The sequence below is a fragment of the Tympanuchus pallidicinctus genome, unplaced genomic scaffold (genome assembly GCF_026119805.1).
Source record: "Tympanuchus pallidicinctus isolate F22 unplaced genomic scaffold, pur_lepc_1.0 scaffold3, whole genome shotgun sequence".
Classification (NCBI taxonomy): domain Eukaryota; kingdom Metazoa; phylum Chordata; class Aves; order Galliformes; family Phasianidae; genus Tympanuchus; species Tympanuchus pallidicinctus.
Genome location: NW_026294747.1, coordinates 87453248 through 87471469, shown reverse-complemented (window position 1 = coordinate 87471469; position 18222 = coordinate 87453248). Strand labels below are relative to the sequence as shown.

General features: G+C 39.0%; 1 protein-coding gene and 1 long non-coding RNA gene across 7 annotated transcripts in view; one reads left to right on the top strand and one right to left on the bottom strand.

Moving 5' to 3' along the window:
* Nucleotides 1-2603: 2603 nt before the first annotated feature.
* Nucleotides 2604-16050, bottom strand: LOC128086945 (uncharacterized). The gene is made up of 6 exons (XR_008209609.1): nt 15710-16050; nt 12572-12858; nt 9622-9671; nt 8829-8892; nt 7609-7751; nt 2604-3273 (listed from the first exon to the last, which is right to left on the bottom strand). It is a non-coding gene; the product is annotated as an uncharacterized LOC128086945 (long non-coding RNA).
* SNX13 (sorting nexin 13) overlaps nt 15104-18222 on the top strand; it is a 62706-nt gene continuing 59587 nt past the window's right edge. For 2 of the 6 annotated variants that reach the window (XM_052695999.1, XM_052695997.1), the window contains exon 1: nt 15106-15334. In XM_052695999.1, coding sequence (XP_052551959.1) covers nt 15323-15334 — 12 coding nt within the window. In that variant the 5' untranslated portion in view covers nt 15106-15322. Of the gene's footprint in view, nt 15335-18222 lie in introns of all 6 variants that reach the window. The other 4 variants (XM_052695998.1, XM_052695996.1, XR_008209606.1 and 1 more) reach the window with 3 other exon arrangements.

Sequence of the window (18222 nt, the reverse complement as noted above, 5' to 3'; positions counted from 1 at the left end):
GAATTTACAGTCAGCAGACTGAGCCATAAAAAGTTAAGAAGCAGTGATAGCGGGGCTATTCTATGAGCCAGGGAGCTGAGGATGAGCACAGCACAAGCAGTACTTCACCCACAAGGCATGGTCCAACCAATTTAGTACAAGGCAGGCAGAGCAAAAACGGGAGGAAAAAAAATAAAACATCTCAACAAATAGAACTGAAAACAAGTGCACTTGCAACATAACTCAGGCAAAGAGATTTAATGGCCTGAGCTAGAACTTGAATGGAGGGCCTGGACCAGCAGCAGCTATGTAGGTAAAGGTTCCAGGTGAGACCTCTCCTGGCAATTACAGCCTCTTATTGCACTCAAGGCCTAGATATGGAGTATGTCTGCATTCGCCAGGAGAACTGCCCTGATTAAAGAATTACAGTTATCTTGCTGAAAAAAGTAACTCAAAAATATTGCCTTGAAAGGCAACTGATAGGATTAAAGAACCAAAAGTCCCTTGATATCTTCTCGGGAAGAAAACAATCCTAAAAAGACAATTGAATGTAGATATTTATTTGTAAACATTCGTAAGACTAGCCAGGCAAATATTGTGTCACTTCTTCCCTGTAAGGTATTATCTGCCTTGCAGCAGAGAATGCAATGTTCAGCCAAACAGACCTTGTACGAAACAATCCTCTTGAAAACATTTTGTCCCAAAGTTTATAATGATAGTTCTATTTTGTGATTGTTGTCTGTTTGATAGCAACTGTAATAGCTACACTTTCTGAATTTTAAATTATGTTGTAAAGGTAAGCATCTGTTACTAGCTTCTGCAGAATTTTATTTTTAATTTTTAGTCAGTTTTTAAGCTAAGCATGAATGTAGAGCAATGCCTAGTCTGGAAGATAAAAAGTATCAGTTAGGTCTACTAGGTTCATATGGGGAAGTGAAAGAAGACAACATGATTAAGAAAGGAAATTCAGATGGATTGTTATAAAGTTGGCAAAATGACAAATCTTAAGGTATTTCTGCACTAATGTAGAAACTGCTACAGATTTTCATGAATAAACATAATTATAATTGGATTGACAGAGGCATGTAGAATAAACTTCACAATTGAAATGCTCACTGCTGACACCCCACACTCAAAATCCAAGGACTGCATTACCGTGGAAATGGAGAGCCTATTGTATTACAGCTTTGCAGCTATACATAAAGGGTCATCCCTGAATACTTATCTGGGGAATATGATCTGACTTCACATTGGAAATACTGATTCAGAAGCTTGTTCTTCTTCTGCATTTGTTGGTCTCCTACTTTCATACTAATTCAGAATCATGTAAGTAGTCCAGTATGACTTTGTGAGCTACACACTATGCTGAAATGCAAGGGCTTTAAATAAAAGATGCACAGAATTACTTGTGCTTTCTCACAAAGCTGCATGAGAAAATGCAGAAGAAAATCAAAAGGAAATTTGAATTTTTTAAACTTGATTTTGGCTCATTTTTTGTGCATGTCCTTTCCTCAGAAAATGAGGGTTGTGACATTGTTCTGTTCCCCTTCCCGTAGCTTGCAATCTAGTAACAGCAACTGCAGAAAAGGCACTGAGGCTTCACAGTCAGTGTATGTCCTCAAGTTTAGTGGAAAAAAATGACACCCAGAGAAGAGGGACATTACTAATGGTACTTTAAAGACAAAAATAAAACAAAAGACATGAAGAACATTAAGTTTAGTTTTATGGACAGGCCCTATAATGTTTTATTTTGAAATCTCATACTTTTAGTGAAATAGCAAGAAGCTGTATCTTCAATAAAGCCTCTTTTTGCCATAGTAAATTTTAGCCATGGATTTAAGTAGATGCATATTCAGTTACAACACTGAAGTTTTTATGTCTTTATGATCACACTTTGGAACATATTCAAGGAAACTTGAGGTTTTGAACTGAACCCTGACTTATATATTAGTGGTCTTTTGTATGAGTTTCTGCAGTAAACTAGTTTAGAAATATCAGTATCCTAGAAAATATACATTAAAAATAATTAAAATTCTTATATAGGCAAATGACAAAAGAGGCCAAAATGACCTACTTTTTTTTGACTGCTATTTACCTTTAAAGTGAAATTTTGATACAGGGATGGTGATTATTTACCAAAACATCTTCCATAATTAATTTAAAAGGCATAAGCATGTAAATATCTGATGTTTTCTGAGCCCTGTAGGACCTGGAAAATCTTCTAGAAACCAAATATCTGTCAATTAAAATAAGAAATACAGTAAGACAATCTCCCAGTTTCTATACTAAGTATCTTAATAGAGAAGAATATGTTGGTTCTTCGTCACACATTCTGAATATGTTTGCATACATGATAGCTAGAAAAGACCACATTGCAACTTACGATACATTTTTATCATGGAGGTATATAGTGTATGCCAAAAGGAGAGTACCTTTCATAGCCAACTAAAAACAAACAGAAAAGAAAACAAGACTGTAGTGGTGTAATTCCTGTGCAGATTCTGAGTGGCCCATTTTGCCTTCTTTGTCAAGATATACTATTGCTATGCAGAGACAGTACAACGACCTTAAAAATCATGCATTGAAATCATGAAAGTGGTCTACAGTTTGAGATTACTGTTGCATTTTCCTTTATTTTGTTTTGCTTCTTGGTTACTGGATCAGATATTCAAAGTTTTATTGCCAGTCACAAAATTAAAGAGCTTACGTCCTTTTTTAAAGACAATCAAGATCACATAAGAATAAGTACATTTAAGAACTTTGACGAAAGTGTGACCTGTGAGACTCACAAGACAGGATAAACTTTTATAATGCCACATAATATTTTGCATTGGAGCATCAAACTAATGAGAAAAAAAGTTGTAAAATATCAAGTGGAACACATCCTGTAGAGTTTCATGCACTTCAAGTTCATGTAAGCCATGCACTCCAGTGAAGCACTAGCTTGCCCAGGTAGATTGATCTGTGACTTCACCTTTGAAAATGGAGAGCAAAGCATTTGCAATTTTTTCTTGAGATTAGTTTGGCTAGCTGTCTGATTACAGAGCATTTCTACAAACCTAGAGGGACTGCAAAGGAGGGAAGGCAGGGTAGCAAGGCAAGATAAAAATTTCTGCAGCAGGCTTTCCCTTCTGGCCCTACTGTTTGCAAGTGATAAACAGCTACACAGGCTGGCTGCAGGCACAAAGTATCCTATAACACTCTTTAATAAGCAGTTTCATGAAGCTGAGTATTCCAGAGCCATTTGTCTTTAGCATGAAGAGTAGCATCTGAATGGAGGATTTGGAAATACTCCTGGGAATGGCAAAGAAAGAAGACATAAAAACAGACAGCTGTGAATGTTGAGTGTGTCAAACATGCACCATACAGTTTAGGCGTTGACCAAGAAACTACCTTTTTTCCCACATCTCAGACATTTATGCAGGCTGCTCTGTAGGCAGACTCTCCAGTGTCAATACGTGCACTTACAATACAACCTTTCCTATAATCAGGACACTGACGAGATTTCCTTCTTTTACTTGGCTATTTTCCAAGCCTTGTAGGAACATATTTATTTTTAGAACTCTATTCCTAGGTTAATTTGGTTGGAATTAGCCTAAGGGCTGAAAGTTATTAATGGAAAACAGAAAGATAAACATGCATACGTACTCACACGCATATACGTGCACCCGTACACACAACTTTGATATCACATAAGAATCAAGTTAAAAATACAGTTTAAAACAAAGTTCACTAGTAATCTGCTTGTTATTCAACAGCAGGTATAAAAAGATCAGCTGACTATTTATTTCATTTGGAAAATTTCCCTACAGCTTATGAAAAACAAAGTTTAACTATAGCATTAAGCTTCTACAGGAAAAAAGATTATTTTTGCAGTCCTAGCAATAAACTTTGATTGTATGCAAGTCCAAGCATAAAAATTGCCAAATAACATCACAGTGGTCTGTAATAAGCACTAATATGATACAACATGCCAAAGTTCAAAGCTCCAGCCCTAAAAGACAGAGCATAACTCACCATAAGCTTACCTAAAGCACTGTAAAAACATTCAAGTATGTCAAATTCAATAGCTTTTGGAAAACAAAACAGGAAACCATCTTCTTCTCTGTCCTTTACCCTTTTCTTTGCGGCACACTTGCTTTTGATATCGCATAAAAAGTACAACTACAACATACTAATTCCCCCATCACTGTTTACCTTCAGTACTACTGTCAGCTGTATCATACTTAAGTGAAAGTAGATACTTTTCTCCATATGCCTCTTGTTCTGTACTTAGTATCTTATAACATGATTAAAATGTGCAGTCTTTCAAGGTGCAAAGCTTGAACTGACAGTTTTGCAGAATCAGGTCATGATTAGACATGATTATACTTCCAGCTGTACGTGACAAAATGCTTGCTGCTGTCAAGAGGGTGGCCTGCGATCTCAGACTCGCCTGACTGCACCCTCTTGGAAGCCTCAGTGCTCTTGCCAGCACAAAGAAGATGATGGCAGTGAGCAATTGGCCAAATGGGAAGACAGCATCAGTTTGTCCCAGGTTAACTTAAGCATGTAGCCATTGCTGCAGGCCTCTGATTTGCAAGATGTTAACAATACAGATGTAGTTTTATTTCTGTGAGATATTTCACACAGCTGGAGCAGTTTAAAAAATTTGATCTACCTCAAATACTAGTGAAGTCGGTGAAAAACTGAAACCTACATCTTCCTCAATAACCTGTGAGTACATAAAAACTGGAACCATGACTAATTTGGGGCTTGTGTCATTTATCACAGTAAGTACAGGCTTATATATTAAAGCTGTGAGCAGGTAGTCAACACAGTGCCTAAAATCCTGAAAATTACAGTTGGTAGTCACAGTAGTAGGCATACACACCAACAAAATGTTACCTTAAAAACAGTTCAACTCTGAAAATTAAATGTCATTCCTAATTGGAAAACAAACCACAAATTGCCACTCAAACTGTTTTGTTCTGTATGTTTATAAAGATGTTTTCCATGTTTCTCTTGCAATCTGTTAATCAACACCTGTGTACTTTACATACAAGATGAGAATTCTAAGTACAAAAGGAAAAAATAAAAGAAAATGTTCAGTGGAAGCAGATGTAAATTTGCTTTCTGAAGCTCCAGTGCAGCAATTCAGTTCATTCCAGACTCATTTCAATTAATTGTAATTTACTCACTGAACATTATTTTTGTAACAAATGTAAAGACTTAAGGAGTTTACAAAATATGACATGTTCTGTGTAACTAACCCAGTATTCACTATGTGCATCCCTATGAATAAATGCAATTCTGCTCACACCTCTTAAGAGGTGTAAGGAAAGAGAAGAAAAACATATTTCTTTATTATCACAGAAATAAATATTTTGTGAGAACAGAACTCCATCTCTTTATAGTTTGTTTTGGTACAAAATGTGATAAAGAAAACTTCTGCATTCGGGAGATCTCCAGACTTCTGAAAAGGCTACTAATGATTTGTCCTTACAAATCACAATTTGCTTATAGAGCACTGCTGGAACTAGAGCTATCCAAAGCCAGTTGATAGGGAAGTGTCAGAAGACAAATAAACATGTTTTTGTTAAAACCCTACAGGCAACTAAGCATATCTGCTTTAGTTCTATGTGTAAAGTAATTGTACAAGTTATTCCAGCAATAAGGCTAACTGATACAAAACATTTGAAGAGTAGCAAAGAGAGGATTTTGAATTATGGGGTTTCTGTATCACAGAACAAAAATGTGTCTTCTGTCCTTCCCTGGTTTTCTAAGGCGTTAGGATTCACATGTGTAAGCAATTCTGTGTCAAGAGGAAGGAAGAAAACTTGCTGGCCTAAAGCAGAATCTTTTATCATCACACAGCTTGAACACATGACTCTGTGTTTGATGACTAGGTACGAAAAGAAAACAAATCTAAGGACCGGCTGTTAAAATGAAGTATAACATTTATGTGGTATGTCTAGTTAAGGCTATTTTAAACTATCAAAAAAGCTATACAGGTTAAAGATGCAGAGATGGCATTTCCTCCCTCCATTAGCAAAATATCTAAGATCCAGAAATGCTTTGCATAGTTAGGGTCAGCCTTATCCCAGAGAGCCTTTTCTCTAGTAGAGAGAAGTTCTTTTGTGTGAAGGAGATCTGTAAGATGGACAGCTTGCTCACCTCCTGAGATGGTTCCCTCCTCAGGAGAAAAGTAGGAAACATGAGCCTGTGTTCATGCTCAGTGGTAGGAATGAATTGTGGAAGCAATGCAGAATATTGCTGCACTGGGTACATGAGGGAAGCATGTTAGCAGCAAGAAAAGTAAGGACTAGAAATAGAGAAGTTTGAAACTTAAGGGAAGAAATTATTGAGGGGTGAGAAGTAAAAGTCAAACAAACAAACAAAACAACTAGGTGAAAACAATACTAGGAGAGCAGAAAGCAAATGAGTTCAAGGAGACTGCAGGATAGAAACTTGTTTACAATAGCTGTACACAGACAGACTGTAATTTTAAAAGTCTTAAAATCATGAAATTGCAATATTATTCTAAAGTACTCTTATTTCTTTCCAGTTACATATTTTTTTTTTTTCCTAATTGTGTCTATAGGAGTGCTCAAAGAAGTCCCAAAACAAGCAAACAAATAAACGAAGTGCAGTTGATTTCTGTTATGTAGCTGGAAATCTTCTGTTCCAGACTTGCTTTTTGTCATTGTTGTCAGATAATTTGGAGCTTAAATTAGAGAACCTGTTGCTGTTTGGGTTTTAAGTCTGGAAATAAAGATATTAAATCAGTTCTTAGTAGCTTTTTCTATGGGGAAACACTTGATGCAACTAATACTGATATTCGCTGGAAAGTTTCCAATTTAATAAGAAGAGGAGAGGAGAGGAGAGGAGAGGAGAGGAGAGGAGAGGAGAGGAGAGGAGAGGAACAGTGTTAATGCCAGCAGTTACATATCAGAGTAGGACAGAATATATTTTCTTCTGTGTTTTTCTTCCTTTTCACCTCCAAAGCACTGGTGAGCTTGGGGTAAGACAGGCTTTTTCTAGCAGCTATTTGATCTCTCAGAAAGTGAAATTGTGATCCTCATGGGAATCTAGCAAAAGTGGATTGTAGAATGCTGTTAATCAATCTGCATCAATCCAAAATCTCTTATGATGACTAGGCAGTTCTGAAACTCAATTCAAAACTGCATTGCAGACTTCTGTACACAGCTGCTTGCATGAATTTAGCTCATTCTGTAACTTTGCAATCTCAACTTTGACTCCAGAGTAGTCTGGATCAAGTGATGTTTATATTCAGTGTTTTAAAATAAAACCTGTGTGATCCTATGGTAGGTTTCACACAACAATATAATCTGACAGCAGCATCTGTACTGTTTGTAATATGAGGCATAAATAGGCCTCAAGTACTGTATGCATAGCACAGCCTGAAAAAAAATGTGATAGCCTTTGCACAACCAACTGAAGTCAAGGAGGAAGAGAAAGAGGAAACATGCATTTTAGGCTTATAATTTTTTTTTTTTTTCAAGCTAACATTTCAAGAGGATCTATTTCAAGAGAGGATGGAAATTATCAGGAAATTTTGAGATTTTATACGGAGAATTTCACTGTCCTACTTTAGGATATGCCTTTGCTGCAAGGATTAATACTCACGTGCGTAAGCCACTGCAAAAGCTCAGATTATGCCCTTAACTCCGTGACCTTAGGTGTATTGCTGAAGTTCTCACATCAGTGGCAGTGGGATAAGCTGTTCCAATTCTTTCATCATAGACAGTGGGTGTTCGTCTGTCGGGAAACTGGATCTAAATTATGAGGATGGACAAGTGGCAATTATTCCCCATAGTAAAGTGAAAGAAGAACCCACAGAAAGAGACCTGGGCTCCACCTCACTTCCCTAAGTGGCTTAGTTTGATAGATGAGATGCTCCTGTGTTAAAAGGGAGTATTCGCAACATTTGAGTAGGTATTGAAGATAACAGTATAATAAGCCTTGATTTAATCCTGAATGGCTTGCAGTGATCTTGCAGAAAGTCTTCCAACTTATAGAGGGAGTACAATCAGAAGGATTTTTTTTTTTCCCCCAGAAGTAATGATTTAAAAAAAAAAAAAAACAAAAAACAACCTTGTTTTCTAAACTAAACAAATTCTAGAAATAGTTCAAGGCATCCAATCTTTCACCAAGGACACATTTTCTATACAAACTAAGGCCAGCAAAAGATTCTTCTTCATGGCCTCTCTGACTCTGCGTGTAACTATGAGGAACAGGAGTGCCCACGGAACAGGTTTTTCCGGTGAAGGAAGGACCTGGTAGTTATTGTGCTGCATGAAAAACAATTTGAAATTGATATAGAACCAACCCTCCTTCAGGGGAGCAGCAACCAACTTGTGGTATGAATTATACAGAAGAGAATATTCTGAGTATGAATTTAACAAAACAGAGAATCATTCAAATAAGTTATGCCTGTTGTAGTCCTTAGCTTTGTCCTCTTTCTAATGTATTAACAGCAGTGCTTCATTTCAGGAGTTTGGATTTCCTGAATTAAATGTCTACATTTTGTATTATTTTTTGCAACAGTCTTTGTTATAACTGTTATAAGTAGGCAGCAAAACAAATGACTTGAAGAATGAAGCCAATGTACAAAGCAGCCTCAAGGGTGTGAGCAGTGAGAGCACCAGCTATGAGAGCATGCACAGCACTAATAAACTTCTCTGTGTGTAGAGAAGATACAAACAGCAGTGATGGAAAGAAAATATGATAAGCTCACGCGATTCTTCACAGGTTTTGCCACGTCCTACAATTCACTCAAAACTTAAAATATTTAGCTTCTTTCTCTCAGTTTGAGGAGCCATGTTATAAAATATATGTAGAAATACCTTTTAAAAAGAATTTGTAGTCTTTATGATTGCAACGAAGAGCCAAAAAGTATGACTTTGCTTCCTAAATATTCAGGAAACACAGGAAAAGTGAACAACTTTCATTTCCACTGTCAAGATTCTTACAGCCTGGCTAATGGCTCTGAACACCTAGGATTGTAATACAACAACCAGAATATTTATTTATACATAGCTAGCCCATTCTTCTTCTCGTTTTATCCCTATGCCCCCCAAAAGCAGATTATCTATTTTAGAAAAGTAGTTGATTATGGATTTGGCATTTAGGAATCAAAGTAAAGCATCACACTAAGAAAAGGAAAAGGTTCTAAGATCACTTCTAATTCCCTTCACTGTCCCTTAGATACTGTGTTGAATTACAAGAATTACCAGTCCTTGGTTTTTAAATACATTTCCTAATTAAAGAACCTCTCACATCATCTGTGAACTGCACACAGTCAGATTCCTCAGAATTATCAGGATGATCTTCATCTAGTTTTATGCAAAGAAGATCAGTCAATCCCAATTTTGCAGCACAAAAATATTTAGTAAACAGAGCTGATTTTTGTACTGCATAGTGAATTGTTTTGCTTCCTATTTGGTTTTCATTCAATAGTTGTCAGTCTTATTAAGTGGGTAGTTTCCATCTAAGTGTATTAGATATAACTCATTTTGTGTTCTCCATTCTGCCGAATATCTTCATCTTGGTCTTGAACTATTGGCAAAGTTCAATATCCCTATAACATTTTATCACAGAATCAGTACCACTTTAATAATGTTTAAAGCAGTACATTACCTGAAAATTCAGGCCCAAACTCCAACTGATTGTGACATGAACATAAATGCCTGGAAAGATAAACATAATATAATGCTGCATACAAATTCTTCTAACAGAAACGTAAACTGAGTCTTCAGCACTGGAAAAAAAGCTAAAACTCGTGTATACAAATTCTGTTTGCAGTATGTTCTAAAAATGTCCATATTGTATGCTCAAGAAGATAACAAGAGTAGCTACTTTTCAGACCTGTGGGCCTTTCATTTAAACTGATTTACCTGTCAGACACATTCAGGAGTTCAAACGTCAAAAGAGAAGCCATTTAATAAACTCTTTCACAATAAGTAGTTGCTGACATAGGTCAAACAGGGGTAACAGCAAATCCTTCAAAGAGCAACAGAAATATCTTCAACACATGGACATATGCTCTCATGACTTCTGATCCACTAAAATGAAGGAATGGGATTGTTTACCATATTGCAGAATCAGTATTCAGTTACCAGTTTTATACTTGAATTAGTGTATCATTCAGACAGAGATATGGACAGGTTGCTTCCAAAAGAATTTTATGAATTAAGGTGGCTTTTCTAAAAAGAGCTGTTTCTTCCTTCTCTCCATAGCAGCAGTGTGTAAACAGCATCGGAAACCATTTATTTGTGTGTGTTATTGCCACAGAACATCAATGGCCAGAAGCTAAGAAGCTGATGACTAACTTCTATATTACAATTCTGAGATGACACTAGTCATTTCAGTATAGACTTCTGAAAGAGACACCAGTATAATTTGAGACTGTTTCTTTTGTATTAAGAACTATACTTTATTCAAACAATTGCTTAGCCAATTAGGATTAAACTGCTAAGGCAAACAGTGTCTGATCCAGCTGGAGACAGCTTTTTGAATACCAGAAAGTTCCCTACAGTGAAGAATGATAGACTAGCAAAAATCTTAAAAGAAATTTCAGGTTCCCATAAACAATTCTGAGAACCTAAACAATAGGTAGATATTGCATCCGTACTGCAAAAGATGAAGCAGGAATTGGACGTAATACTTTTTTAGTAATTGTCTGTCTAATGATCAGTATTCAAACAAATATTGTATAGGTTGGCCCTTTTGCAGATACCCTTGCATTTTCTGTCTGTGCTATACCTAAGCAAATGCTGAGAAATTAGGAAGAGAATGAGACCTTTAACTAAATGTTGAACTGTGATTCTGATCAGAACCAAACCTTCTGGCAGCTCACATCAAAGAGTATAGAATAGGCAATGTCCTAAAATAACAGAACATTCAAATGTTAGGCATAAAAGGCACCAAGTTCCCTTTTCAATTATGTTGTCACCTAGACTTTTGAGGTCATCTGATCCTACTTGAAATGCAATAGAATTCAAACACAAAGATACAGAATTGCTTTTAAACAATGCAGCTGAACACTTGAAGCATTTAATGACTATACATTCCTCAGATCTCTTTCACCTTCTTACCCCTCAAGAAAACAATCCCAAACCAATAAAAAACCCTAAGAAACTCCAGCCACACTGCCCGGCTAAACTAAGAGCAGCTTAAACAACAAGAGAACAGAAGCTAAATTTTTGTTTACATCAGTTGATTGTGGACAATGAAAACTAATTTATAGTATACAGAAACTATGCTATAAAGATCTATTACAGACTTTAGCAAAAGATGTGAAACATTAGACTTGCTGATGAACTTGGATACAGTCTTGTAACTATTCTAAAGGACCTGCTTGGAAAGCAAAATTGCTCTGTTCATTCAGTCTGTTCCTCCCCCATTGCTGGCTGTTGTTTCTTTCTTCCTTAGTCTTCATTTGTCTTCTGATATAAGCCAAGAGGACCTATTCTTTGCCCTTCAAATGCAGGTTGCTCCTTTTTTCAGAGGGTATCTTAATGCCAATTAGGTCATTGATTTCATTTTTCATTAGACAGTGAGCTGATAGTTATTTAGGTTTGGGACTGCCCTCCTTTCAGTACTAGAAAATAATCTGTGTTCTTCTGTGTTTCTTTGCTACTCAGCAGAGTTGCTCTTTTACTGCTAAATCTTGCCTGTGCCCCTTCTTCTGTGTGTGTTGCATCCACCCCCTCACAATATTTTTGTCTCTGAGACTGCCTCGCTACATAGAGTACTCACTGTTGCACTTTACAAAAATTTTTATAAACTTCTAGCTGGTGAGCCTGGCAGTGTTATCCCAATCTCCTCCTAATCTATTTTTGTTCATAATACTGCATTCACTCATAGTTTCAGTAGATATGCATGCAGTTTCCAGTCTTTGCAGAAGGATTTCAAAATGTAGATTCAGACTGGTAAGACAAATAACCTTGTTTATAGTCAGCGAAAACTGTAATCATTGTAAAGAACACCAAGAAATTTGGTAACAGGTAGGAGCTGTCTTACTTGTAGTCATCTGCCTTACGGTGCTACTGTCTCTGACTCCTTCCTTGAATTTAGCACTTATAGCTCTATGAGAAAAAAAATAAATATCTCCAAGTACTTTAAGGAATGACTAGTTGCAAAAGCTTTCTGCCAGGTCTGTATTTGATTAAAGATATATATACTTGCTGTAACACAATTTTTTTTGCAGAGTGTGTGCAAGTTTGTGGAAGCGACAATAAAAATAATGAGCACAGTGCTCTGCCTGAATAAGCACAGTGCTAATGTGGCTACAAAGCTTCTGGTAGGTAGGCAAGTTCATTACAAGGTCAATCCCATGATGTATCTGTAAAGAATGCAGAAGAATAAAACATAGGGAATATGGCTCCATATGGATGACTCATCAGGTTTAATAGCATTATTGTCACTTGAAGATAGTCTCAGGAGAACAGAAGATGTTCAAATGTTCCTGCCCTACCAAGTACTACTGGTAATCCTGTCAATCACCACTAAAGCCTTGTTTCCAGACCTGCTCACACTAATTTAGAAATACATCCTCCTCCCAAAAAGGAAAAGAATTTGTACTTACATTTTTCCAGTTTATTCCAGGAATAGGAATAGACAATGTAACTGTTAATTCCTCAGCAATGGAGAATTTCTTTTCCCTTGCTCCTTTGTGCTACTCCCAGCAGACTGTCACATCAAGAAGTCCATTTTAACTATTTCCAAGCTGCCATCACATGTCAATTCTCCTTTATGATGCTGCTTTCTCTTCTGCCTTGAATCTAATTTGCATGGTTCTGTCCTTTTTTCATAGCTTTATTCCTGCTGTTAGAATTACACCACCTTTCACTTTTCAAGTAAAATGGTACTCACCTAAAATTAAAATAATGTATTACACCATTCATAACTATTTTGCAACAATACTGAGGTTATATTAACAACTGTGAAAACAGTCAACAGTTTTCAGTGCCACTATTAATAGGTTCATTCCAGTAAGATAAGATAAGCAGGTGCTTCCTGTAACAACAAAATTTTCTTGAGGTTTGTAAAATATTCTCTTCTTCTTGCATCTATCACACTTGGGATATACCCAGTTTTGCAGTTTTAAGTTTTAGAAGGGGATTATGCTCCTTTTGAATACCTCACCCAGTGTGCTTGAAACCACAAGGTAAAGAAATTCTGTGCCAACTGACACTTTTTTTAGCTATACCATCATCTTAGTTCAACTACAGAAAAGTTATCATTTATTTAAATTCATGAAAATCATGAGACTTCCACATCCTGCTTACTTCTTTCATATTATAAACTGGGTAATTTATATTACCACTGTTCCTTGTCCAGAGAATGCATTGAAGACTAAGTGACTGGCAAATGGTAGATGTTTAAAATATTTTGATTCTACTCATGCCTAGGTATGTGTTTTTGCATAATTACACAACTGATGATTTACTGAGCTGTATTATGGATTCCTTCAGGGTTTCCTCTAGCTAAGCATACAGTGTCTTTTGGCTGAATTACAGTGTGACGAAAGCCATGCATAGGGAACCATAGTGTGCTTTCCAAACAAGCATCCACAGCAAGCTTTATTTCTGTGTATAAATAAATGTTAGGGGTCCAAAACAATATGGTAGGCATTTCACAGTTACCATTCATCAATGTTTCCGAACAACTTTCAATTTACCAAGACGGTAAGTTAAGATGGTAAATACTACATGCAAGGCCACTGCATTGTTCTGTTATTGTTAATCTTATTGTTGAAAATAGTGTGCTGTGAAATTTGGATTTTCTTTTGGCAATACACTTGAAGAAAATAGTAATGCTAAGAGCAAGCACTCAGATGTACAAAAGTATTTCAAAAATACATAGCTCACAAGATACTTTAAAAACAAGATATTTTTCATAATTTCATTTTATTTTTTTTAGAAAAAGCAGATAAACCACTGCGAATATCAAGAGTCTACTTTTTTTGGAAAGTGCAGTTCACATGACTAACAGCTGAGTCTCCGACAGGGAAAAAACAGTCGCATGAGTAAAACTGAAACTTGGTAATTCTCATGAATAAAAGTAAGAAGTGGGCAACCTTGAACTGCCAAGTATTTAAAAATCCCCAGGGAAATTAGAGAACTTCTACAAAGCCCTGCAGCCACAAGAGCATCCTCCCTCCCTCTTCTTGCAGCTTTGCAAGAAGCAAAAGAGCATTTTGGTGAGAATATAAAGTTGCTGGTTTTTTTCCACATCATAGTAGTATTTTTGCATTTATTTCATCTTCAGTGTTAACCATTATTTTTTCCTTTGTGTGCGTTTTCTGGTATTGGCAGAGCAGGAAAGAAATGTATCTTGGTTCTAGTCCTATCAAAGTAAGGTGCCTAAGGTTAACTTAGTAACTCTGAAGCCTAGTTAAGCAAACAAGAACACCAAAAGAACAATGTTTAAAGGAGAGGAAACAAACTTCACACAGAAATCCGCAAATGCCTTCAAACACAGGGCTTACGGAGAGTGCTGGCACAAGAGAGGGATGGGCCAGTGCTACCCGGGCTCAGCTTCTGAGGTGTGTTCCACAGTTTGTGTCTTAACAAGAACATAGGTAGTAAACATTCAGATGTCTCTTTCTAAACAGCCTGAGCAGGAAAAGATGCTGTACATCTTATTGGTGCATCGGGTATGCTGCTTAGTCAAAACTTAGTCAAAAATGTAAGAAAATACTTAAATGAATATTTGCAAAACTGCTGTATCGAGCTCAGTGGAAGAAAAAAAAAAAACAAAAAAAAAACAAAAAAAAAACAAAAGCCGTGCCTCGGCAGAGACGAAGCAAAAAGCTGCCTTGGAAAACAACGCCTTAAGTTCTGCGGCCTTCAACTTCTCCCTTCAGCACGCACAGAAGTTCAGGCCGCTATAACCAAGGCCCGGCTTCAGCACCCGAGCCCTCCCGGCCCGAATTCATCAGGGCCGGGCCTTGGCAGAAGTCCGAAGGCGGTCATGACCGCCCCAGCTCAGGTAGGCAGCGCAGCACCAAGAGTAGCGAAGGGCCGTGCCAGGGCGGGGAGAGGATGGATCCGGCCCCGGTAGGGGCGGCCCCGGAGCCCGCGGCCCCAATGGGCGGGCGGGGAGCGGCGGCGGCGGCGCACGTAGCTCTCCCAAGATGGCGGCCTGTCCGGACCGAGCTGCCAGGGCGGCTGCGGGGCTGGGGGCGGCGGGCAGCCGCTGAGGGAGGTGGCCGGGGACCGGCGGAGCTCGCCTCGCCTCCCCTCCCCGCCGAGTAGGGGGAGTTTTCCGCGCGGCCGCCGGGCTTCACCATGCTGCGGGGTTAGAGCCGCGGAGACGCCGCAGCGGAGTAATAATGTTAGCAGAGGTAAGAACGCTGCTGAGGCCGGTGGGCTGCGGAGGGGTGGGAGGGGCGCGTCGCCCGGCCGGGCGAGAGGACCTGCGCCGGAGCCCTGCGGGAGGAGGGTTTGCCCTCAGCCGGGGCCTCCGAGCTGCGTCGGTAGCAGGCAGCACGCCCCGCAGCCGTGCAAGGGGCAGCGTGGGGCCCCCGTTATCGCCCTGCGCCTCCCCCGACCCGGAGCCTCCAGGGCGAGGCAGGGCGGGAGGGGAGCGCTCTTGCGGTGCACCCGGCTCTCCGTGCTCACTCCGCGCGGCGGCACCAAGAGGCCGGGCCGGGGCGGTCCCTCCCAGTACGAGGCCGCGGGGCCGCTCCTCCGCGGCGGGCGGCGGTTCGGCGAGATACCTGGGCGAGAGGCCTGCCTAGGCCTCGCAATGGGGGTGTGCCCGGCTGCCGGTTCCTGCTTCAGCCCCCGGCCGAGAGACCGTGGGGCAAAGCGCTTCGAAGCCCTTCTGATCTCCCCGTCGTCAGTGGCTTTGCTTAGTGTTTTCTTTCTTCTTAAAGGGCTTAAGCCAAGCAGTTTTGCCTCTGTTGGGCGTAGGCATTTATAGAAGTGAGTTGCATGTCCCTGAGGGGGTCAGCCCTAAAACAGTGGGACTGACCCGAGGGGATGAGTCAAATGTGTGTCTGAGGGTCGGTGTGGATTGAGAGAGGCTGACTGTTGGAAAGTGGTCGGGGGAAGCTTGTGTGGTGTCAGCTGCGGTAGATGGGACTTTCCCCTGTACTTAGTTTTGTCTACACAGACTGATTGATTTTCTATTTTTAATGTGTCAACAAGGTGCCTGGCATACAGGCACTTCGCAGACATGGTGATTACGTTACCTGCATTACGTGTTTTCAGTTTATCATTTTATCCAGCACTGAAGGTTATTTGTCCAAAGTTGAATTCTCTTAAGCCCTAAGAGTCTTAAGGGATGAAGACTTGCATTCTGGCACTTGAGAAATTCAGCTTTGCTTTCCTCAGTGACAACTAAAAAGGTATACTGACACTTCTAATTTGCATCAAAGTTTCAGAGCATTAGACTAGCTATTCTGCAGTGTGCTGAGCTCCGAGATTCCCCCAGGAGGATAAAATTTGCTGAATGAGTTAAACATGTAAAAATACAGGACTTATTTTTGCACACAGGATGTTTATTGAGTGGTCAGCATTAATGATCTGCTTGAAGTGTTGATAGGAGTCATGCATTAGCAGTGCTAATTTAGATTATTTTAAGGGTAGCATAGAATGTTCTGGGTCATTGCCTCATTCGACTGTTGGTTCTGTTTGGTGATCTGTCTGTGTGTGCCTTGACAAATGGCACTGGTATAGCAGCATGGATGATATTTCAGCCATTGACTTTAAGAGACAAAAGCTTGAGCTTATGCACATAATAACCAGTGGTAAATAACCTTGGTGTCTATTTGGAAGACTAGATTCTGGTGTCCTTCTAGCTTCCATATATAAACTCATTGTAAACATGATGCTTTGAGGCATTCCATGCCTGGTATCTGCCCAGAAGACAAAGTTTTAAAATTTTGGGGTGTCCAGCAAAGTTGCAGGCTTTGATTGGCCAGAATGACAGTTGTGGGGAGGAGTTCTTTAAACAACCGGACAGCTGTGCAGTGGAAACAGCAGTGTTGGCAATTTAAAAATGAACAAGAAAAACCTTCTGACATATGAACTGGAAGGAATCATTCTCATCATGCTTTTTTTTGGCTGTTCCAATTGTGACTTGGAAGCAAAATCATCTTATGAAAATTGTGTACATGCCTTCAAACTGTTTCACACTTCGCAGGAAAGTGCAGATTGCTTTAAGCCTACTAATGCATATACAGTATTCTGTGAATTCTTAAACTTTTTTTTTTTTTTAAATCACTTTATCAGTGAGAAATTAGGTGGAGTATATGGTCGGCTGTCAGGTAACACAATTGTGAGAACTGTGTGTGATTTGAGGCCTAATAAATTTGAATATCTGAATGCAGTATCTCTGAAAATAGAGACACTAAGCTGCTAACTTCAGGAAGGAGGAACACTGGACAGCCATTAAGTCTTTTTTATTTTTATTTTTTCCTCTCTCTATCTAGTTATTTAAAAGCAATACACAGTCAAATATCAGAAAACCTAATTTGTGGACTTTGCTGCTTAAAATGACCAGGCTCATTTCTTTTCCACTTTTTCATTTCTTCACTAGGAACTTAGGAAGAAAATCCTGCGGTCAGTGAGAGTTTTATAAAGTAAATATTTAGGAAAAAAAATATTAAGTCTGCGTTGTTGAGCCTGAAGAAGAGGCAGAATCTGGTTCTACGTGTACTCTTATCACACAGTAAAAATGTAATGTAGTTTCTCAGAATCAATTTCCTACATCCTTGGACTGTTTCAACATATGCAGACTCCAGCAGATTCAGTCCAGTTCTGATACAATTGGGATATAATCAGTAATTTCAGGGGAAGATCGCAGTTCCTGTCCAGAAAAAGTACTGGGTTTTATTTTTTATTTTTGTTTTCATTTTTTTCCCCTTAGGTACATCTTATTTCAGTTGCATCAGAGATCACACTGCTGGGTGCTAGACAAATATATTTATTTACCTACCTGAAGACCACTCCTCCCCTGTTTTTCATCTTGGCCACTGGAACTCAATTCTGCAGTCATATTAAATGCATTCTTTCTGTGGCGTTCAGAGTGCTTCTGCAGTGGCTGCTTCTCCAGTTGGCTGGAGTGCTGACCCTTGTGACTTTTCACTTGTTTCCTTCTTGCTTGTTCATCAGATGTCTTCTTTGCTTTTCAAGACCCGCTGAATCTTGTTTCCACGTGACTTCCAACTTCAGCACTCAGTACTGGTTTTCTTTGAAGTCAGGATGGACACGAGTTGCCCTCGTC